Below are 24318 nucleotides of genomic sequence, written 5' to 3' on the forward strand. Positions count from 1 at the left end.
GCATTAATCAACATTCAATAAACAATGAATCAATTAACTACATGTAATCTGTAAGGGTCACAAAATCCACATTGAATTATCACCAAAATGTACAACCACATATTATTTAGCCTCTTTAAAATCACATTTTTGGTTCCCAACTGCACATTTCTTTAGAGCTCAATTTGAACACCTCTCGCCAACTCCATTTTCAGCAGAAGAAGACACTATCTATTTTTTATAAGCCAATTTTATGCTACCCGTCCAGCACCAAATGATAGACATTAAGGGGAATGTCGAAGGTGAAGAAAGTCAGACATCTAGCGAGCTCAAGATGAGATATTTTTCTCATACATTAGCGGGGAACACAACAGAACTAAAAGGAGAGAAAATATGGGAATAGTGGGTTGGGAATGTTGCTCTGTGTCTGTTGAATGAAGTAGTGGCACTTATTTACTCAAGCATGAACCAGTATTTTAACATGATAATTCATCAAGGGTGTGGATCAGCGAGTTAAATTGGGAATGTTTCTGATGTGTAATAAAAAATTGATTAATGCACCTTTACAGACAAAGTTAAGCAAAAACAAAAACACTTCTCTTTTCCTGTGTCCCTTTAGTAACTGTGTTGATATTTATGGGTGGATTCAAATACATATTATATTTATTTATAACGCTCTCTTTTATGACTAGGACTCATTTTGGACTCGTGGGCGTATTATAAACTTGATGCAATCAAATTTGGGTAATGATTTGGGGCGATCGCCTAATTCCTCCCATGATGTAAAACTATGATAGATACCAGCTGGTGGTCGTAATTGCTGGGGGAGCCGTCTCATGGCTGAATGGCTGGCATGTATTCATTCTGAACAGGATGTTCTATAATAAAAACTATCTACGAAGACTGTTGAAGTTACATACTGTATGCTGTTTCCTAAGCAATCAATCAATGCAAGCCCTCAAATGAAATCCTTCTGGACATTATATCTCACCCAAATATAATTTTACATCCAAAAATAGATCACATTACTAAAATGTAGATTAAACTGAGAGACACGTTGATGTTTAATTGTCTTATGTATTGCTACCACTTATAGGTGTGGTTGCGAAATATTTGATTCTTCATACTTTCTTGTCAAATCTGAATATCACTGTGCATAGAAAATCTTGAATAGTCAAAAGTACATTTGAATCCCTATTAAAATGTCAATTTCAATTATATTACAGAAGATAAACCACAATTTTTGACGTTTTTGAAGACTAGAGAGCAAAAACCGTATGATCAAATACATATAAGAACAAATCAGTATGGTGACTGCGGCCTCAGCCTGGTGTCCTTGCTGTCACATTGCTGCTGGGACAAGATAAGCCTTTAGGACACACTGTAGGGGTTTGTTTCAGCGGGGGCCGCTCAGCTCTCAGCTCTCCCTGCAGCGCTGGAAACCGGGTAACTGTAGAGGCACCAAAAACAATTAATGAAGAAATCGTTACATCTGACATTGGACATGAGAAGAGGAAGGTCATTTTGTGGTGTTTTATGATACCCCATGATTTTGCCATTATTTTCAATATTAGATTTAGTGCCAGATTTAAAGGTGTAGCAGTAATTTGAATTTGAAATCTTTATACCGTTGTGTCGCCATGCAATGTATCATGACTGTGAGAACCTTAAAGTGATCTTTTAACAAATATGGTTGGCTAAACATTTAATAAGAAATATAACGTTTATTTCACCCCCCAAAAAATAACGTTTCCTACTTTCTTTGCAATCTATTATTTCCAAATGTGCGTTGGAACTAAGAAGCAATGAATAACTGGGCCATTAAATTGGATCTTAAATTGAAAAACTATTTGTTTTGGGGATTGTTTTAAATCAATTGACATTCTTCTTGATTCTTCTTTAGTCATTTCAAGACCATGATACTCATTTGTAGAAATTTGTACAATTGATTGTTTAATCTCGCACCACTGGCAGATTTAATCTTTGTCTGTATTCAGACCTGTGGTTCGTTTGCTTTGTTTCAGTTCGTTGAATATTGATTGGATCCTTGATTGGATTTGTGTTCGCAACCTTAACATTTACCGGCGGTCCAAAATGTAATGAATAAATAATCACCAAGCGCTTGCAAACTGTTTTGTGATTGGTCAGAATCCAACAGGAAGTCAACCTTTACCTGGAAGAAGTTTAATTTTTGTAACCGGAAATGACAAACAAACAACAAACAAAATGGAGCCTCAGCAGCAGGTGTGCTTAATTGCTTTGCTTGCTATTGTCTCCTTGGCACAACAAGCACGTATTCAACGACAATTAATCTTGTGAAGAAGCGTCAGGTAAGCTTGGTTAGATATTTATAATATTTATGAGCCTACAGGCATTATCAAACCGTTTGAGTTCTATCGGTTTATTGAGTCTGTTGTGGTTCTAAAACTAAGCCACGGGTGTAAGTTAATTATCTCGAGCCCGCAGGTTATTTTTATTGACAAAGGATGTCGCAATAACAGACAAACAGGACGAGACAACATACTAAAATGAGAGAGAATTTTTGCAGTGGTTTGAATTTCAACTTTATTCCGTTTTGTGGGAGTATTTTCATTTAATATGGTTTAAAAAGAAATTACCCTGGTGCTTCATATCACCGGAATCCTTCATCTGAGATTAGGTTTTTCTAAGATAACAAACAGTGATATTGCCTCTCGTTGAGCAATTTCACTGCAACAGAGAAAATATTTACTTGTAAGAAATGGTCTCCGAGGAGAAATCTAATGTCCTGCTGTGTCTCCATGATGAATACGTGCTTGGGCTTTTATAGCCTTCTCCTGGCTTTTTGGCTGTCCTTGTGCGGCCTGTAAATTGTCCTATGTGATATATTAACATGCTGTCATGGCACTGTTAACTAGACAGGTATGCCTTTCTGCTTGTGTGTGTGTGTGTGTGTGTGAGGGTGGGAGGGGATGAGAATTAGGTTTATTTACTGGGTTGAGTCACGGAAATAAACACGCAGCCCTATATTTCTCTCCCAACACAGCAGAGCGTTGAATGATGGAACACGCTGGGAGAAAGACTGTGCTGGTGTATTGATGTGTAATGCGGTTGGAGTGAAGCCAAGATGGTGAAACCCAATGAAAGGAAAGCAGTCACTCCCCCCTGTTAACTCAAGGTTGTGCTTTACAGGAGCTATTACTAAATGTGCACTTTTGCGTCAGCCGCAACTTTTAAGAGCGTCTAAATCACGTCTTGACTTTTGCAGGTTCTCATTGGTTTTGCCCCGTTTTTTCAAGGCCGGCGCAGTGTGTCATGCCATGCAACAACTGACGACTTGGCAGCAGATTGGCGTTTGGCAGCTCCTTGTAAACACAGCAGCAGTGAATGTGAGCGCTGGGTGATTGGGACCCCTGCCAGCTCATAGAAGTGGCATCTGATCATCCTCGGTTAATAGGCTCTCATAATCCTCTGTGACGGTCTTACGTTGTCCCCACAGAGGAGCCAGACTAAGGAATGTGTTTGCAATCAGCGTGCATTAAGAGAGACTGTTTAACTGCTGTGTATCTAAAAAAAAAAGCAACTCACTGTCTCGCACAGAAGAACTGCACTGTAAAGGGTTTTTGTCTCTAACCAACACTTTCTCTTCTTTCTCCCTCCCCACCCTCTTGCGTGTCGTTGCTGCAGGAAGTAGAGGTTAGTGAAGCTTTCATAAATCTGCATGACACAACAACTGAGTCATGTCAACATTTTCACATCATGATTCTGAATGATATAATTAATTCTAAATCTACATATACATATCTGACCAACAAGTAAACAACTAACAAGGCCTTTTCTAATACTACCTGAGAGCGTGAGACATCTCTAGAGAGGATAGCATTTTGTGTCTGAGCTTTATGTGGAGCAGACACTGACGCAATCCTCGCAAACAAGCTCCTCCTCACGTTGCAATATCTGGTGTATCAAAATTGTTGTCAATCACCAATTTAATCTGAAACATCATTCAGTTCTACGCCTACATTTTTGTCTTTCTACAATGTTTGTTCTCTCATATCGCTAAGAAGAAAGCCCTGTTGTACTGTTTTACTTCATACTGCACAATCACATACTCACCTAGTGTTCTCATCTTGTGACCTGAATTTGGAAATTCTCATTCACACAGTAGGTGTCACGCTTGCAATCTCTAAAAACTCATCCTGGCTAATAAATTCAGTGAAATCTTTCATGGAAACAGAAAGGTGAGACTAAGACTCTGTGTCTTCTTAGTCCTGAACAAACAAACATGAAACATCCCCTTTTTAATTCCTCAGTCTGTGCACAATATTTAAAAAGCCTTCGGCTATAGTTGTTCAGCTTGACTTGAGCGCTCACTCTTATGGCTCCCCTGAGCAGAATAATACTGTGCTAAACTTAACAAACCTGATCCTCGGGGTCCTCACTTGGCCTGTTGCCGAGTTGTAACCACTTTATGGTTGATCCCCTCTGCCCTGACGCGGAGAGAATTGGGTCAGAATGAATACAGCAGGGGACACTGAAGTTTTTGTTATTGGTCCAGCCCAACACCAGGGACACCATCCAAAAAGCTAGAGTTAGTTTGCAAACCAGCCTCGGGCAAAGCATGGCGGCCAAGAAAGCCTTGCACAGAAACTTTGAGCCCCCAGCCTCTGACCGTAGCTATTTACACCACTACTACTTCTACTACTAAGGATAATAGTAGTAGATATTAGATTTCAGAATAAGAACCACAATTGTCATCAAATGAGAATTCAAACACAACAAGTACTGTGCTCATAAAACAAGTAGCATATACAGAAAACATCAAGATAACATTGCTTTAATCATTAAATTACCATGTCATCAGCAAACACTCCAGCAATAATGCAATATATATTATGTAGACTTCTCCCCATAATTTGCATGAGAGTGAGTGTTTAAATGGAAAAGTTTAGCATTAACAAAACACTTAAAATCATTTCAATTTCCTTTTTTGTGTCCTCCTTAACTGAATGTTTCGATTTGGTACGATCAGGCTCCACTGTTTGTCATTCATAATGCGTAACATGCTTATATATATCCTGTTGCATGTCTGTCACCTTTCTTCATATATTCTCTACTTGATTCTCTCATCCATTAAACGTGATTTCAATCATTAAGCACAAGTACAAGAGCACTTTACCTTCATTTTGTTGCCCAGTGTGAATTATTGAGGCAGTTAATGCAAATACTGTTTTTCCCAGGATGACTATGTGAAGACCGCGGAGGACAGCATCGGCTCTGATGAAGGTAAGTCAGAGGAAATTACCTTTTAACTTACACTCACAAGTTTGTAGGGCCGACTTATGTTATGCTTCATCTACTTAAAGCTTTTGTGCCATGAAAGTGAAAGCTTGTGTTCAATAGCTAAAGAAGCTTTTGGATATAAGGAGCATTTCTTAGGTGAAACATCTGATGTGCTTGAGATACCAGCATAATCAATGCTTTGTGTGCTTCCTGCCATTAAGAATCCGGCCCCAGCTAGTGAAAGTCTGTGATTCACACTCTCTCATTATCAAAGTGTTCACTGCTTGTAATTGCCGCTTCTGGATGAGGCGGCACAGTACCTCGAGACCAGCGATGCAGGTTGTCGGAGATGGCGGAGAGTGAGAACAGTGTGTGCGCGATTCAGGAAGGACGGACTGAACCTTCGCTCTGATGCATTAGTGGTTATTCCAGGTTGCAGAGTTTCCTGTAATTGCCTCTGTTGCTAAGGGCTCAATACTGAACTCCCGACAGACTCCATTTGTGTCCGCGATGACTGATTCCGAAATAAAATACAATTTTCACTTTTGCTAAATCAGCCGTGGAGGGATGAGTGAAGAGTAGGAGTGTGTTTACCTGAACAACAGTATATAGGTCGTGTTTGTTTTTGGCATTAACGTCCTAATTTTAGTCAAATGTGTGTTCGATGTTTTATGATTTTTATTATTATTCTACTCAACTGAAATATTCAGCCTATTACTCCACTATCTTTCTCCATTTATCCTTTATTAAGTTACTGCTCTTTATATTTGAAAGAGGTTAGAAGGATAGAGTAACATTTTATCTATCAAATGACCTAAAAATTCCCCCTAATAATTGTAATTCAAAGTTTTTGTTAAAGAGGTTCCCCTTTTTTCCTCCTCCTTTTCAACTTTCAATAAGGTTGTATCTACTATATATACGGTATATATGTATACTGTATGACCCCCAAGGTCAGAGCGGGAGGTGGGGGGGAGGCGGGGGGGGGGGGGGGGACGTGCCTTCACTCCCACGCTTCACTTTAAAGACTCGCCTCAAAGGGGAAAGATGAGAGAAGTCCCCCGCTCCTCCTGTTATCCTAGTCATCTGTTCTTACGACAGAGGGAATAACTAATGTAATCTCAAGAAAACGTCTCGCTCGCTGAAGTGTGGGCGATGTGGATTTGAATACCATTGATTTCATTCCCAACTCCCAACGGAACCAATTCTTGTAGACCTAATTGATCGGGTCTCTCTTCATCGCGGATTCAACGAGACAGCGAGAACTCCGGGGCAAGGTGCAGACTCGGATAGGGATAAAAGAGCGAACGAGAGCCTTCAAAGAGTAGCGGTGCTTTTAAAGTCATTTGATTGAGATGTCGGCTCTTCCCCATATACAGCCTGAACTCTCTTTGACGGTCATCACAGTATTCAGGAACAAAAGAGTGAGACTACAACGCTTGCAGCCGTGCGTAAAAAGCTACGGAAAGTCCTAGTTTGAACAGGTAATTTTCTGCTTTTAGAGTCATATTCCTAATTGGATTGGGAACGTGACAGTGATTATGGTTCCTTTCATGGCGCCACTTCAGAATAATTACCCGCATTAAAGGAATTAGGTGTGAACTTATTTGCTTGTTTCATCCTTTACAAGTCTAACTAAATAATTTTACAGCTCCACCAGATTGAAATGAAAGGTGCAAGCAGAGAGGCTCCCAATTATTTCTAATGCAGTGAAACAGTCTCTTAAAGTGGCAGTAATTGCAAAACTAATTCACTTATAGCGGCTGAATGCTGCTGCGTCTGATTCACTGATGAAAGCCACAGTCCAGTTTGGTAATAGAAGAAGAAGAAGCCTTTGATGGTAAAGCTGCACACATTTCAAGTAGTTATCCTCAGTAGATAATTCAAAAGCTTGGATGTGGGCAACAGGGGCAGAGGTGGAAATAACTAAGATTATTTATTTGTATTGTATTCAAGCTTTTGTACTTTACTTGAGCATTTTCTAAACCTGCATCCTACTAGAGTACGATTTGGGGAAAACTTTAAACTTCATTCCATTGTTATACAGCAGAAAAACATTGTATTTCCAATTGTTTGGAATGAAAAAATGTAAGTTTTTGATTTAAATAATGGAAATTGTGTGATGAAATAATCCACGAACTGGAAAGAAATGGAAAGAACAATTCCAGAAACAGCGGTTTTCCCCTAATTAGAGTAAAATCTCATTCTAACTATTTAATTCCAAATTCCAAAAGTGGAGATAAACATCCCCATCCCCCAAAAATCCTCATATCTCCAATTTTGCAATGAAGTAAATAACATTTTGTAATGAAATTGTTAAAATCCCCAAACTTGGAGATAAGTTTTACTTTTAATGATTCCTCGTGTTGGAAGATTCTCACTTTTTGATTCTAAGTTCCTAATTGGTTCTTCAAAAACACACAGCAGCACACACTACACACTCACTTTGGTATCATGTGTAGTTTAGCTGTTGATACCAGAGTACATTTGACTGCAGTAGAGATTTGGCTGCGGGGGCTTTTACCTGTAAAGGTGCCGTCGCTCCTTCAATTAAAGGATCGTTTCTCTCACTGCTTTTCATTGATGAGAAATCCTCCCCTCACGGCAGCATTCTGATTGGTTTTTGATCACAGTGTAATAATAATAATCTCTGAGAGGTTTGGATACAGGCTCGGCTCGGTCTCGTCCCCTTTGTTGACGTTATTACAAGAGGATTTAAAAGCCCACCGGGGCTCCGAGCAGCGCAATGTAAACAACGAGCGGGAGAACAGGCTGGGTAGAAAGCACACTTGATCTTTAATACAAATTAAATCCCCTGTTTGGATTTCATTTTCAGTGGAGGATTGTGTATGAATATGAGAGACGGGTCGGTTTTACATTGTTGCTTAGAGGCAGATGGCGAAGCAGGCGTCTAAGGGTGCTCATAAATACTGTACAAGAGAGCGGTGAGAGAGCCGCAAATCACTTTCCAAAACCATTATCAACACACCGGGCTTTGTTTCTATGGGAACATATAGCAGAGAGACTTAAATAATGTTGAAGCTGGAGGAAGGGAAGCACATTGGCTGAGTGTGCGACGGCAGGGGACTGCCTGCAAGTAGCACAGCTAAGTCCAGAAAGATGGATCTACCCAGAAATGATCCTCTTCTCTATCCCTGGTTATTTTGGTACCACTTCCTCGTAAGGAATACTTTAATATGGGGATTAGAACTTGTAACTATCGTCTTAATGGATGCCAAAGAGGACAGAAGTGGTTTTAGTCACGGATGATGAATTGTTCTCAGCCATCTGGCCTTGATGGCTGTCAAAACCTTGCATTACTGATGACGCTTTCATATCACAGAAACACAGGTACAAGCTTTTATAACAGGCTTTTCACCTAACAACCACTCGGCTTAGCAACCAATCATCACTCCCCAAGAATGAAACCTTTTCTCATGATTGAGTCCTCAACTGTAATCTCAACTACACGAACAGATCAGTACATTTTATTGCTTTATAGATTAGCAATAAGCCTTTAATAAACCCAATGTTTGGGCTGCCAGTTGGTGAAAAATCGCCCTGCCTAATATAGCATCACCTGGCGTCAAGGTCTTTACATCATCAGTCACCAAAATCTATGTATAAACATTTATAACTGTAGATTTGATGTGGATGTGCTGCATTTTTAATGATCGGGGCTCTTTGTTATGAGTTTCAGGTAAAGGAAGTGAATTTCAAATAAAGGAAGGCACAAAATTAAAGCATTTTCAGTAGTACCAAAACTTGTTTATTCTGTTGTCCTTGTCACTGTATGGCCTTGTTCTGAAAATTTGTTCAAACCCAGTGAACAGTATCTTCTTGCAGTAGTAAACCCAAAATAATTGTGTGTATTGGTACATAAAAGAAAAAGTCCTTCTGAAATAAAATCGCAAAAACAAGCCAAATGGATTTCCCACAACCTGGCAACTCGAAGGTTCGCATGAATGTCTCATGACTTACGAAACATTAAGCCTGCCTCAGTACAAACTCTGCAACTATTTTCTACAGCATTTCAACCCATACGGGAGACCTTTGCTGACGGATTGTTGCTCATTTCTGCAGCCTCTCGCGGTTCACCGCACAGCCTGAAGCCGTGCGCCGTGGCTCAGCGGACAGCAGGTCCAGCGTCTGCTCAGGGCCAAAAAAGAGTAAAACGGCACATAAGAAAGTGGGAATAGTTAAAGGTATACTGCACCTCTAAAACCCGTAGAGCCTACCACAGAGTTTTAGTTCCCTGCTCCCATTACGTTTTACGGCCCGTGAATGGAAGCAGCGTGAGAGAAAGGAAGTTTACTACCTTTATACCACCAAAAATACACAGCGACAGGCACTGGACTGTAGATAAACCAGAGGGGGGACCGGAGGAAGTCCTGAATGAGGAGAGCTGAAAATAATCCATTGCACCTTTTTTTCTTTAGATGTTGAGATAGTCGCAATCATCTGTGCGGTGGCGGTTAAACACGTTTCTGTGACGTTTAATGTCTCCAATCAAAAGATCAGTACAAGACAAACGCACTGTCAGCTGTAGATTTGGTCTTATTTCCCAGCCGTTATGTGAAATTATGACAGATTTAGAAAATGCCTTTTGAAATAGATCAAGGGAGTAAAACTTAAACGGCCACAATAATTTTAATGGAATGACATCATTTATGATCTACCAGCATGTTCAGAATCCAGATGATCTTCCTTAGAGGTCCTCCGCCGAGCCTTAAAGTTGTGTTTTTTAATGAGGTTCTAGCCGCGTTCGACTGATATAATCTCCAAATCTGTAACACTAATTTGCCTAATTTGCTCATCCTGCTGTCCGCTCCACCTGTTGTTTTGGTTGATGTGGGTCAAGCTGTTCTGAAAGAAAGCCGAATCCCCGCCCCGCTATGTTTTATTCCTCCACTTTCAGAATGTTTTACCTTCATATTATGGCACATTTGTTTCTGTCTATGTCTGTAACGGCCACTAAATGATCCACATTCATCACAGTTCAAGGCAACTACATTGTTTGTTTTGAAGATGTTTTCCCCTTTTACTGAAGTATTATCTTCCCTTTTCAGTCGGTGTCGGGCAATAATCCAGAATTTCTCCTCCGAGAGTCATTCACACCTGATTTCTGGGCCATTTCTGTCTGCATGTCTGTGTCCGCGGGGCTCTGTTCCGCCCACCACACACACTGCGCACTGATTGTACACATGTGGACGTGTGAGTGACTAACTGTGTTTTTCCTGAAGCCAAGTTATACAATATTTATTACTTCTACATACTTTTTCATCGAAGGTCACGCAATATTGTCCACAAAAAAAGGTGACTCTTCTGAAGTAGTAGTTTTGCACCGGCGTACAAATGCAACGTACCAGTATTCAGATCCAATTAGAGCCATAAAAGAGATACAACGAGCCGACTGTTTGGCCTTGGTGCAGGTATGAGCTCTCAGTTCTTTCGCGTTGCATCGAGGGTTTCTTTGATTTCTCTCTGAGCAGCTGAAAACGCTTTTCCTTCAAATTTAAGCTCTGTGGGTACAGCCGTGCAGGTCAGATTCCAGCAGCTCGTCTATTCGGTCGCTTTCAACGATTCAGAATCGGCGTGGAAACAAACCCTCTGAGAAATACATTGTGTAAAGAGGGTCAGTGAAACGTAAGCTGATCCAGAAGGGAAGTAGGATGTCGGCTCGCTCTGATTTTCCCCTCACTAGTGTCACTTTGTCACACTTGGTCCTGGGATGGCACAGAAACACTGCAGGCTCCCAGCCGCCAAACAGCAATTTTTGGATTACCTCAGAGCTGCCTTGTCATCCACTGATCCCCTGAAGGTCTACTGTTCCCCCTCGCACTCCCCTCCCGTCGCATCAAAGTATCACCTAGTCACCGGATTTGCAGAGATCTGGCCGGCAGCCACCGCTGCTGTTGACTGTGGCGACTACAAAGCAGCTGCTTAAAGCTGACTCAGGGTTTCACAGCTTAAATTTCTCTCAGCGACTTGCGGCTTGCCACTCAGTCTCAAATTTGTCAGAGCCGGTGTGTCTTTTCCGAGGCCTCTCTGGCAGAAATGGAGTGGGACGACGTGACATCCACTTTCTTACGGCATTGACCGCCGCCTGAGGAAGGTGGAGGACACAATGCTATTTCCATTTCAGTCCGTCAGTGGAAGAGAGGTTGACATTGAACTATGCAAGCCTGAAGAAGAGAGGAAAAACGCTGGCTGGAGAGGAGGGAGAGGAGGGAGAGAGGAGCTAGAGGGAGGGAAGGAAAGGGAGTGTTGGGGGGGGGGGGGGGGGGGGGCAGACACGGTGATAAGCTGGCATGGGGGAAGTGAGATGTGTCAGCAGAGAGAAAGAAAGATGCTCAATCAGTGCTGTCAGGTTTCCCAGTAATCAGAGATCCATGGGAGGCTTCTGCAGTACTAATGACAACGAGACCTCCATGTTTTCAACTGCACAGACTACAAAATCAATGAATTAATCTGCCTGTGCTGCTTGAATATTTTCCCGATATTTTTTTTTTTTTCTTTTTTTTTTTTTGCAATGTCGTTCATGGAAAATTAATTAAATGTTTTGCAAGCTGTAATTTTTTTTACACGTGTTCGAGGCTCTCATGTTTAAAACCGTCTGGAGGCTAGAAATATGTAGGTAATCAATATGTTAGGACACTTTTTCATCAACAATGAAGAAATTTCCAGAATGAACGGTGATAGTTTCGACTCCAGCAGGTTTATGAATTGTTGTACTTGCAGTATTTTAGTGCTTATATTTTGTGTATTGTCATTTTTCCTTATTTATTTTCATCCGACTTATCTAATATGAAATTATGTTTTTGTGAGCATTTCAACTGAACACCAATCTTGTTGTTTACCTGCTTCCCTTCTTGTGTACTTGCAGTCAATCTGTTGTACACATGCTGCCTGTCAAAAGGCAAACGCAACAGCAGCCGGGAGCTCTCTGTCATGGAGATGAGTGTGTGTGTGTGTGTGTGTGTGTGTGTGTGTGTGTGTGTGTGTGTGTGTGTGTGTGTGTGTGTGTGTGTGTGTGTGTGTGTGTGTGTGTGTGTGTGTGTGTGTGTGTGTGTGTGTGTGTGTGTGTGTGTGTGTGTGTGTGTGTGTGTGTGTGTGTGTGTGTGTGTGTGTGTGTGTGTGTGTGTGTAAGAATCTGAACGCCTCGGCTGTGATGGACACCCCTGATCTTTTCGCATTGTTCCCCGCTTTGTGTTTGCAGCCGTGGACACCACCAAGGACCCCTGCCAGAATGTCAAGTGCAGCCGCCATAAGGTGTGCGTGGCCCAGGGCTACCAGAGGGCCATGTGTGTCAATCGGAAGAAACTGGAGCACAGGTAGGAACCGGGCTGTCTGCGCTAAGAAGAACCACTGGGGTCCGTATTTTAAGCGAACTCGACAATAACAAGATGGTCACGACAACATTGACCGCACGTCCTCGGTCCTTTGGCTGTCCGTCCCCGGCTGTCGGCGCGGTTCGTGATTTACTTGTGGCGATGTGAACGCACCGCCTCTGAGGATTCGCTCATAACGCGATTTTTGCTGCCAGTTTGCATCAATAATGGATAACCCAATATTACAGATAGGAAGAGACGGTCCCCAAAGTTGAAGACATGAGGTTTCTTGCTCACAGGATATATCACTTTATATTCCCAATTTTCAGGCGCCCGTCTTCATTCACAGGCTGCATAAATTCGCTTCAGTTTATGTCCAAAAGTTTTGTGTTTATGGAGCTTTTTTTTCAGTGTTTTCGGGGAGTTTTGGACTCAAATGACAGCTGATGAGTCCAGCAGATAAACAGCGAAGTTTGTCTAAATACTGAAGCTACGAATTCAACGGTATCTGTAGCTACCGAATAAATGTGGACACAATACAAGTTTACTAAATGCCACTTACTTAATCCTCCGACTTCATGAAGCTACTCCATCCTGCTTATCGGAGACAGAGACAAGCTTGTTGTGTTTCAGGTCTTGTCGCTTGTTTAGAGCATATAGCTCCACAGCTGTCCGCGGCGTTGGCGTCACCACTAATCACCAACATGTAAGCCGTCGTAAGCCTTTCTCAAAAAGCCGGTTTGAAGATTATCGATTCAACCGCGGCGACAGCGCCACAGAGAATCATGAGTCAGGAGTGATGTCATTTCATCTGCAGCACTCTACCCTGAGCGATGACTAATTAAGTTTGTGGAGGGAAGCTGGTAAAACCCAAAGCTGACGGCCTCCTATACAGAGTTCAGCTCGCAGTGGGCATCACTTAATGCGAGCGCATACCTCATGCATAATGAATGCATGACTCATTGCGATCGAAAGCATGAATTAATGCATGATGCGGCATGCGCTCCCGCGGCTCAATATTAATAAATAATCAAGTCGGTAATCGCAAATATGGGGATTTAACGCTTTGTGGGTCAGAAGGTGAGGAGCGTTCTCTTAAAGTTAAAGCATATAGGCATTAGTTAAACCCAAATTAGCTGGGGAAGGAGCTGCGTGATTCATGAGCCGAGCCTCCTCGTGCCAAACCATCAGATTTCTGGCACCAGCGTCGGGGCCAGAGTGTGCTGGAGGTGCGAAGAAAGTTTCTGAGGCAGATGCACAGAATGTGTTTCGAACTAATTTCACATAATATGCAAGGAAACTAAGAATAATGGAAATTTTCTTTGCTGTACATTTTGCTCTATCGTGACCCGACATTGCCGGAGTTCAGATTGTAGTTTCAAAGTGCCTCTGCCTGCCACGCAAACTTTTTTTTTCATTTCCTTGGGTGAACCTCATTGCCGAGTAGTTATCTCCTCCCTCAGCCCATCCTTCCTCTCTGACTAAAAGAAATGAGCGGGGCTGCGGCCTGAAAAGAATTAATGGGCTGAATTATTACTACCTGCAAACTCTATTTGCAGTGACAGGCATTTATCTTTTTCAATAGAGAGCTTCATTTACAGAGACACTCCAGACACTGTATCCAATAATGGCTAATAAGCACGAACGCACCCCCATACTAAACCATCCTAGTGTTATTAAGTAACAGCCCCGGAACTCTGGAAGCTTCTGCTCGCTGCACATGGAGTCAGACGCCGCCGCGTTTGAGAGTAAATCAAGGTAAAGTGTTTGTAGTCATGTAAATTCAAATGGTGTCGGACAGGTTTTGGCTTTATGGGGATCAGGATCACTATTATGATTTTGTTTTTGAGTTAGGGGAGTGTATAAATGAATTCTAATAACCCATAGTGTCAGAGAAAGACACTGCTGCATTACAAAACAATTAAATGTGTTGAACCTGAACCTGAAATTATACAAAACATGAAGCAAAGTATGGCAATGATTGCATTCGCTGTGTACAAAAGATCAGACCGTTCATTGTTCTTAACCCCTTGACGTTAAGAGTGATGAAAATATTCTGTAACACAAAAAAATCCCATTTGTGATGTTTTCAGCTTTGATGTCAATTTGTTTGTGAATCAACTGAGTGCACGCATGAACTCGGAAAAGTGGAAACGAACCGACACAAACAAACCATCATATGCGGCAGATCGTTGCTTAGAGACACGTATAGCCCTCAGCCGTATCCCGCTGCTCTTCTCGGGGAATCCAAAGATCTTCCCAGGCCAGATACGACGTGTATTCCCTGAGTCCGCCCTCTGTTGTCTTTCCATTTGGATGTTCCTGGAATACCTCCCCTGGGGTTGCGTACGGGAAGCATCCAAATTAGATGCCAAGCCGTCTCCTCTGAGTCTTTATACAACACAAACAAGACAACAGCTCTACTTCAAGCTCCCTCCTGATGCCCAAGCGTCTCACCCTGTCCCCCTGGAAGCTCATTCCTCTCATTCTTTATCGTCATCGCCCCGGAGTTAACGGCTGCGGGTGAGGATTTAAACGTAGCTGCATTGATCACCTCCGAGCTCGACTCTTTCTTTACCTCGACAGCCTCATCCCCGCCCTGATTCGCGAGCTGAACTCCATGATAACTCCCTCTATTGGCATACCAACGCTCTCCCCATTGATGGGATGATCCAAAGCGTTTTCTGGCCCTCACCCCAGCTGGCTGCTTCACACTCGCACACGTAAATCACGCTGGAAGCCAAACCCTGATGCAACCTTACAGGAGTATTTCTTCCACAAAAAAGCAGAAAAAGAACCTGTAAAGTATTTATTTGTCATAAATTTCTTTCTTTTTTTATCCCCCTCAGAGTCAAACAGTCGGGTCAGGTGATGGAGCATGAGAGCAGCTGTAAGCCTTGTCCTGTGGCTGCCTCCTCACCTGTGTGTGGCTCTGATGGACACAACTACGCCTCCGAGGTAAGACCTATATATATATATATATAATCCCTACATCCCTTTTTACTTTGATACGTTTTAGTTGCTATATTTCCGTCTGCTGTCGCCATAAAATCCAGGCGAGACGTGGAAAGTGTCGGTGTCACGCTTTTAAATAATGAGACGAGTCGAGTCAAGTGGCGTTTCCTGCCGCGCTGACATATACGTGTGTGCAGCGGGGCGGCACAGTTCATCACTGCCGCCGGCGGCCGCGTGATTAATGGCCGCCGCCGCCGCCGCCGGATTGAGCGGCGTCACCGCGCACCGGCCCCTGCCAGGATTCTTTATTGATTTATGTACAGTTTTTTAATTTTGACCTTGCATGAGAAGACAGCGGAATATGACAGCTCATTTTTGCCTCCTTCCTCTAAGTGCAGCATCTACTCTGAATGAGCAATCTCTCTCTCTCTCTCTCTCTCTGCGGTCACCTCCATAAATATTTGAACTACATTCATGTGTGTCTCTCTCTGTCTCTCCCTCTCCCTCTCTCTCTCTCAGTGTAAGCTGGAGCAGCAGTCCTGCCTGACGGGCAAAGAGCTGAGTGTTATGTGTGCCGGCCTTTGCCCTTGCGCCGCCACGTCCGCGACTGTCACAAATACCGAAACAAAACGCGGCAAGTGTCTTTCTTTCTTGTATTTCCGCCTGTGAGTTTGCCTTTCTTTTGATGTCTGAAGGGCGTAAAGGACAGCTCTGGTATTGTTTTACCTTTTCATTAAGCCAACAGTGACTTTATTGGACTAACACACACACTGTCTATGTGGATAAACAAGGCTATAGCTCCATGTCATAGTTTTCACCATGGAATCCTTTTCTTTCTTCAAAACAATCGGCTAACAAAGCAAAGTCAACAATGCTCCGAGAGTTCTGCCCAACAGGGAGCAACAGTAGAACACAGGATCACAGATTGAGCCTTCATCCACTGAGTCACCAAGCCAGGCTGTTTACTCAGAGGCCAAGGAGCCACAATCTCCTAATGAGAGGTGGGAGAATCTCCAAAATGAACAACCGAGATAAGCAAGAAGTAGGTTATCTGATACTCGCTGACTGAACTAAACAGGGAGAGTTTGTTCCTGCTCAGGGAATGAAGAAGAGCCTGGCCTGCTCCTGAGGAGATGGAGAGCAGATGTTTCTTCATGTGAGGAAAGTGGATAAAGAATGAATCTCTAATCAGGTTGCACCTCGATTTAGCACGGAATGAATCGGTGAGCAAATCCGGATTATTCCTTTTGCTAAATGGACTCAAAAGGATCAAACCACTATTTCTGCCTCTATGACCCAGATTACAGAGTTAAGTGACGACGGGCAGGAAGTGTGAGCTATCTCCTTATATGGCGAAACAAACAATGCTCGTTAGTGTGAGAAAGCAGTTGTTGGTTTTAGTCTTTTACACACGATTGCTGATCAAACGCTTCATAAAGAAAGTCAAGACGCACACACACGTTCCCACTTTCTCCCCACCGAAACCAGGAATACAATACTTGTTTACGATCGATACTCGCCAATTCCAGAGATTAAGGTTAGCCAAATCCCCCCCCCCCCTCCCATGTGATTAAAAAGCTCTTTCAATCATGTAGTAATTAATTATTTAGAGTGTACACTATCTATCATTGCAGCCAAACAGTATTGATTACCCATGGCTCTCGGGCTCATGAAAATGCCAATTGATCAAAGGGATGAAATGTTACTCCTGTTTTTCATCTGCGGTGCTTAGCCGGGACGTGGATGCGGATTTCGATTGGACGAAAACAATTTGCCGCGGTACAGTTAATTGCGAAATGATGGTTTCTTTTGATTAGCAGATCACACACACGTATACATCACAGCATGAAACGCCGATAGTACAACTCGCCCCGCGTTTCACAGACGGAGTGAGTGAGTCAGCTTTGCAGAGCTTTTTTGAGTGATAGTCCGTGTAAAAGCGCTGAACTTTGGGGGGGGCCTGGCTTGCCTTCGAGGTAGGTGAGTTAGAGCGCTGTGAAGTGTGTGCCAGAAATTTGAAATCTGGGATTCCCTCTCTCTCTCTCTCTCTCCCCACCCTCCGCCGCCCCTCAGAGAGCTGCACCGGCCAGGACCTGGCAGACCTGGGCGACCGCCTCCGAGACTGGTTCCAACTCCTGCATGGCAACGCGAAGCAGAACAACTCTGGCAGGCCTGGCACGGCTTCAGGTCAGGAACGCCGAACGACTGCTCCTCTCTCACAAAAGCACGCTTAGGCTCCACTGCCTTCACATTGTCTACGCACATAAACCTGGAACTGGCAAACAACAGCGACGAAGCGTGTGTTCCTCCACCAGGGCCGCACAAGTCTTAAAAGCTCCTTTATCAGCATTAATGTGACGTAAAGATAGGACGATCATACTAATTGGCTGATAGTGGCCATGATTTTTAGATGGATTTGGCAACCATTTACTGCAAAATGATGAGGAAAGTCTAATAATAAAGAGCCACAGGGGCTTTCTTCACTTTCCACTTTGCTTGTTACATATTTTTTGACAATGTGCTAATTGGCTTCCTTGGCAAACGTTCCAAGAAATTCCTTTTATTTGTCGAACAAAGCTAGAATCCCATCCCGTCTGTGTGTGACAGTGTTGGACAAGAGCCTGGTGGCGAGCTGCAAGGACTCCATCGGCTGGATGTTCTCCAAGCTGGACACCAACAACGACCTGTACCTGGACCACGGCGAGCTGGCCGCCATCAACCTGGACAAGTACGAGATCTGCATCCGGCCGTTCTTCAACTCCTGCGACAGCTACAAGGACGGGAAGGTGTCCACGGCCGAGTGGTGCCTCTGCTTCTGGAGGGAAAGTGAGTAGAGAGATCGGAGTGAAAAATATTTGTTTGTTTGTTCTTTGTTTTTCCTTGCAGCTGCGCAATTTGTTTTAATTGGTTGCAGCTGCGAGTCGGCGCTATCAACAAGACATAAAGGGAAATCGGGAGTTGCGCAATTCAGTATCTGCCGTAGAAATCAGTTAACCTCTCCAAGTAAAGCTTTCGATGTTACGGAAATGGAAATGATCTCTCCAGGAACCTTTTTTCCGAAACACTTCCGTCGTCTGACCTTTCCTGTCCAAATATATTACAGGAAGTAACCTTATTTGCACACTGATTATCTCATTGATCAGGCGTTTAACCCGCATGTAGACAGGCGACGCCATCGATTCCACAGATTCCCCCCGATCAATTATTCATGGCCCGCTGCTGATATTTATAAACTTTGGAGGCTCATAATGCGAGTGTGTGTGTGAAGTTCTTAAAGACATGATCTGAATCTGAATATGATGATCTCGCCGCATGAATAGGAATGATGACACGTTTTTCTCTCTCTCCCCCCTTTGATGGATAAGACAATGAAGTCTCAGCAGTGAGACAATCGCAGCCACGATCATTTTGATTCGGCAAACGCACTACAAAGAAATATCTCCATAAATACCGTTGATAGTTTATCGCCGCGGGGGTCCTCAGCTTTCCAGCTTCTGCCTTTTGTGTCTATTTCCGCCGTCTGCTCTGGAGATCCAGCTGAATCTGTGTCGTTCCCCGACCGCACTCGTATGTTCCTGCAGCTTCAGTTCTCGCCCGATCGATCCCCGCCTCTGAGGGAATGAAATATAAGTCTTCTCCAACCAATCAATACGGGCAAAAAGTGTAATTATGAGGCGCATTGATTGAGATAAAGTTTTGAAGAGGGGTGCGAAGTATTGCCTGTCATCGCTTTCCTTCTCCCACAGAGCCTCCGTGCCTGGCCGAGCTGGAGAGGATCCAAGTGCAGGAGGCGGCCAAGAAGAAGCCTGGTGAATAAAGATCTATTTTCTATCTTTTTGTTTTACTTTATTCTTTAAGATAAAGCTTTGTTCCAACTGTTCACACCTTGATGCTGGATTTGAATGGACTTGGCATGGAGTCTGAGGCCATTTGTGCAGCTTTACCAATAGAAATCCAATTTCCCCACAAAAATCGAACATTTCACTGAAAACTAGAACTTCAAGAGGAAGATTTTTTTGTATTTTGTTTACAAAAATGTTGAGTTATTATGCCGATTTAATGAGATTTCATTGAAATCCTGGCAGCCTTTCCAGCACCATAAATCAACATTAGAAACAGATTGGATTCATTTGTCCTGATTCCTTTGTTTACATGATCCCATACTACCTTTCTGTAATTGTGTAAAGGATGCAACATTATAATCCACCTCACCATCTTAAATTCTATATAGACAAAATGAATTGGACGTACAATTACGTTTGTAGACTTTAATTGCAACAGAAGAAGAAGAAAGTTAGGTTGTAATGCAAAACCTCTACCTCAAATTATTAATGCTTCTTTTCTTTATGTGCCACAAGATTGAAAGCACAAATTTATAATTCATTAAAGATGCCAAGATTACTGCTCTGTTTCTACTTGGAATTAATAATCACTCCCTAAGATTTTCCTGCTTGTGCTTAATATTAATTATTGATTGAACACTATTCTTGGCTATGAATACTTCCTTTACCTTGAGTTGAATTCTGACTCATCGGGATTCTCAGTCAGGGTTACCGTGTGTGCTCATGTAACAAGGAGCCTGTAGTAGCAGGGCGAGGAGCCGGAGGAGCCGGAGGAGGCTCATTAAAGAGATCACACGCACTCGGCTGGGATTAGGCCCTAATCAACCGCAGGGATTACGAGGCAGCGCCGGCTTTGCGAGCGAGCGAAGCTTACACCTGTTTGCCTCCACGGTCCCTGTGAGAAACCGGCGACGTCGCACCAGAATACTCAATCTGCGGTCAGATCCGTCCATCACTCCACAGCCAGCGCAAGAAGAATACCATCATTTATTAAATACCGCAATGAAGATTTAAACTCAATGTTCTGCTGTCATTCTAACTGCAAGAACGATGAAGCAAATGTGTTTTACCATCAACGGTAAAATAAGAGTATTGACGCATTACCATGTTAATGCTTAAACAATGAAACTGTTGAAAATACAGAATTGAATATACGACTTTGCACTTTTGTAGAGTTTCTAATGAGATGATGGAATAATAATACATTGAAGATCCAAGGTTTCAAGCCCATTACACTAAACTACCATAGTAGCTCTTACTACTGTTGGATGAGAGATCGGATGAAATAAAAGCCAGAATGATTGCACAAACCCCCAAATTAGACGTTCGTACAAGGATTTCATGAGGATTGTTCTGCTTTGCAACTCCACTGAGTGATTACTTGCTGCAAATGGAGAATAACTACCCTGGCCTATTTCGTTCTCAAGGACTAGTATCTATAAAGTGTTGCACCATGCCGCTGAAAACGAGCTCAGATTCAAGGATTTTCAGACATTACTAGTATTTCATGGTCTTATGTTACATTTAAAATACTAGCAGCTATCCAATTAGGAGAAGGAAACAAATACCCATGTTCCCTTAAGGTTCTACTGAAGCGCAATATCTGTAGGAAATACCCTGAGTTCCTTTCCTCCTTTGCTCAAAGGGAGCTTGTCTTATTTGAGGGTCTTTCTCCAGCTTCTTCATTGTCAAGACGCTTCTCGATGAGCGCCGGAGTCTGATTTGACAAGTTTTCCCCGAGGGATCGAAGAACGGCGGAGTTCTGTCCCCAAAGCTGCCATCGCAGTTTCTACACGCCACTTTCACAGCGATCGAGTCCACGTGCCGCAGCGCGTGCACGGCCGTGTCGCTCACCCACCTGACTGATGGGTTCCTCCCGCGGGCGTGCAGGCGCTCTCCTTTACGCTGAACTTGGGCAGAGTGTCTAAATATTTAATAACACACTGATGTTGACGTGGCTTCGCAGGGATGTACGTTCCGAGCTGCGACGAGGACGGATACTACAGGAAAGTGCAGTGTGACCAGAGCCGGGGGGAGTGCTGGTGTGCGGACCAACACGGCGAAGAGCTGACGGGCTCTAGAATCCATGGCAACCCTGACTGCGGTAATTCTCTATTGTCTCTGCAAAGGAGATTATGTTAGTGGTACATTTGAAGAGATTCATCAGATGCAATGTAATAAAATGGAAAGTGAAAAGATCCGTTTAGTTTTTGTTGCGAGAAGCTTTTCAATGCAAAAAAAACATTTTACCCTTCATCTTTGTCTAGACGAAGTGGCCGGATACTCTGGCGATTTCGGGAGCGGCGTGGGTTGGGAGGACGAGGAGGAGAAGGATTCGGAGGACAATGGGGAAGAGGAGGAAGAGGAGGAGGAGGAGGAGGAGGGTGAGGCAGATGACGGCGGATACATCTGGTAGGACTGTTTTGACCTTGACCCCCCTCCTCCCCCCCCCTACACGGAGAGCCTGGTCAGGGCTGCCGGCCTCAAGATCCAACGAGGACGGCGCTCTCCTAACAGCGAAGGTCGGGGGGTTTAGGTGAGCCGGGGGAGGAGCGGGGTGAGTCGTGTGCTGCTGGGCAGGTCCAGTCAATACAATGACCAACTTTTGTCTTAGATATGTGTGTTGCTTCATTCTCTTCCCTGTTTTTTGAGCTACAGAGTTTCATGCGCCATCACGTAGCTGTATAGTCCATCAGAAGAAAAAAAAACATCCGGCCTCCATCTTTGAATATCCAGATTAATTTTTTCCATTGTGAACAAGTGCTTGGGTATTAGTGCCACCGGAAAGGTCTGAACTCAACATAGGGCCCCGTTTCCCTAAAGGAACTAATGTACAATCTAGTATCTTACAAAGTGTTTCCCAACGGCATCGTAATTCAAAGGCAGTTTCAGGAATGATTATAGATTAAAGATTACTTCCGACCAAATCATTCTAGAGAAATGCCACTGTGTGCTTCATCTGCATATGTCCATAATGGAGGGATGAAGGTGAAAGGTCTGCTGCTATAGGGACAGAATGTGATATGTATGCGCGTGTGTGTGTAATAGAGATGCAATTAATCATATAAATGGAGATAACAGCTCACACTTTCACTTTAAAGGGGAGGGTTTGGTAACAGGAACAGTGTTTTCGTGTGAAAATGAGTGAGTGTGCTTACATCATAAAATAGATGATAGCAATATATAACAATGACACAAGACTGCATCCTCCTCTTCCCTCTTCATCATCGCCCCAAACGGACATAGTTCAGGGTTCACCTTTTTGGGAAACGCTTCAAAACACGTCGTCTAAACACTTATTGGGGAAACGGGGCCTCTGTTCAGTGCAACGTTGTTATGTAATTCATGATTGATTCTTGATATATATCTAGTGTAAATAACCTGTGAAGCCAGTTTAGAGGATTTCCCGTCCGTCCGGGATTACGGAGGTTTTAGGTACGATGGCGTACGGAGCCGGTAACTGTTTTTAAGTCTCATCGATGGAAGTGAATAAGCGAATGTACAGCACAGGACCTACAGTGCGACTCCTGCTGGATTACTTTGATTAAATGTAGAATGTACTTTTAACAGCCAAAACTGCAGATTTGTTAGAAACCACACGTCGCTCTTTTCCCCCGACCCCCATCTGCTAACTCACGTCCAAGAATGTTGCACAGATTTGTTCTATTCTGAGTTTGCTACTTGAAACTGTATTTTGTGTTGATTTAAGGAAAAAGAAGAAGAAAAAAAGAAAAGAAACGTGTGCATTACTTGAAGTACGGTGCGTAAATACTTGAATTCACACTTCGAGTTAGATATTTGTTTTTTTTTCTATGAGAAAATTGTTGCCATGTCTTCATTCATGCTTTGGGTAGGTCAAACATTTGGTTGTTTTTAGTATTGCATGTTAGTAAAATAAGAATGTACTTCTAGGCTGAGCACTTTACTAATAAAGGCAAAGGAGCCAAACTGTCTGCTGTGGTGTGTGTGCTTTGTTAACCACGAAGTTTGGATCACAACTAATAATTAGGGTTCAGTATTTTCATTGGGTCTCGCTTGATTTCGATCTATCTCTTTATTTTTCATACTTAGTTTATTCTGAACTGGAGGACCTTGTTTGCTACATATGAAAGCTGTCTTCTTTGTGTTTCTACGGAAACAAAATGTAAGTGAAAATGTCTTTAAACCCTTATTTGTTCCGTCAGGATATTATTATCTGAAATTCCTAGTCCTAGTTGGAATTCAAGGTGTCCCCACGGTCTCTTTTGATTTGTTTACAGGTTATAAAGCACGGAACTGCTCTATATTTACAGTCCAGGAGATCTGGGACTCAATTGCGATCATTGAATGGCAGGAATTTCCTTTTTACTGCCATTAAGCATCTTTTATTCGGCTTTTTGGGTTCATTTTATATCAACTGGAACCTAATTTCGTGTTCTTTTTACTTGAATGTAACTGGGACAAAACCCCTCCAGCATTGTGGGCAAAAGTGTTTCACTCTGGAAGTAGATCATAGTGAAAAATAGCCAGCGACAGCACCTCTAACCCAGTTACATCTTTGTATGGAAGGCTCAAAATTTATCAGTCGACCCTTATTCATGCAGCAGATTCACACTTTTCCTGTCTTACTGAATATTTCTGCAGCCGTCCTAATAGATATTTAGCTGGACTCTGAGCCCAGACGCCTTAGGGAGGATTTAATGAATTTGTAGGATGAAAGCAGTTTTGTTGGTGCGATTGTTCTCTCTGGAAGGTGATCAGCAGGGTTTGTATCCCCGACTGTGGAGCTTTTGCTTTTCCCTCGTGGGTGCATATTTTTATATTTTAGCTTGTGGGCTAAAAACAGACTTTTTCAGCAAATGAATTGACCCTGTTTTCAGGTTGGAGCGCTCAAGCTTCCCTCAACACTACACGGATGGACAAAATCCCAATATTGCCTGCATATTTCAGTGAATGACGAGTACTTTCATCAC

The 24318-nt window shown here is 43.0% G+C and overlaps 1 protein-coding gene and 1 long non-coding RNA gene across 2 annotated transcripts; both read left to right on the forward strand.

Annotated features, from left to right (window-relative positions):
• The first annotated feature begins 2225 nt into the window (after nt 1-2225).
• LOC142993043 (uncharacterized) lies at nt 2226-3511 on the forward strand. Its single transcript, XR_012961098.1, has 3 exons — nt 2226-2309; nt 3005-3136; nt 3227-3511. It is a non-coding gene; the product is annotated as an uncharacterized LOC142993043 (long non-coding RNA).
• A 66-nt stretch (nt 3512-3577) lies between these two features.
• On the forward strand, nt 3578-23300 carry LOC142993042 (testican-2). The gene is made up of 10 exons (XM_076143650.1): nt 3578-3654; nt 5199-5244; nt 12458-12572; nt 15419-15527; nt 16044-16162; nt 17602-17711; nt 18132-18350; nt 19271-19333; nt 21333-21470; nt 21634-23300. The coding sequence occupies exons 3-10, from the start codon at nt 12541-12543 to the stop codon at nt 21780-21782; spliced, it is 939 nt and encodes a 312-aa protein (XP_075999765.1). The 5' UTR covers nt 3578-3654; nt 5199-5244; nt 12458-12540; the 3' UTR covers nt 21783-23300.
• Nucleotides 23301-24318: the final 1018 nt, after the last annotated feature.

This window comes from Genypterus blacodes, unplaced genomic scaffold (assembly GCF_046128005.1).
Source record: "Genypterus blacodes isolate CSIRO-AG114 ecotype Tasmania unplaced genomic scaffold, CSIRO-AGI_Gbla_v1 ptg000026l_1, whole genome shotgun sequence".
NCBI lineage: Eukaryota > Metazoa > Chordata > Actinopteri > Ophidiiformes > Ophidiidae > Genypterus > Genypterus blacodes.

Coding starts and splice junctions, on each gene's coding strand:
- LOC142993042 (XM_076143650.1), top strand. CDS start 12,541: ATGTGTGTCAATCGGAAGAAACTGGAGCACAG. Junction 17,712..18,131: donor CAGGCCTGGCACGGCTTCAG/GTCAGGAACGCC, acceptor TGTGTGTGACAG/TGTTGGACAAGAGCCTGGTG. Junction 21,471..21,633: donor CCATGGCAACCCTGACTGCG/GTAATTCTCTAT, acceptor ATCTTTGTCTAG/ACGAAGTGGCCGGATACTCT.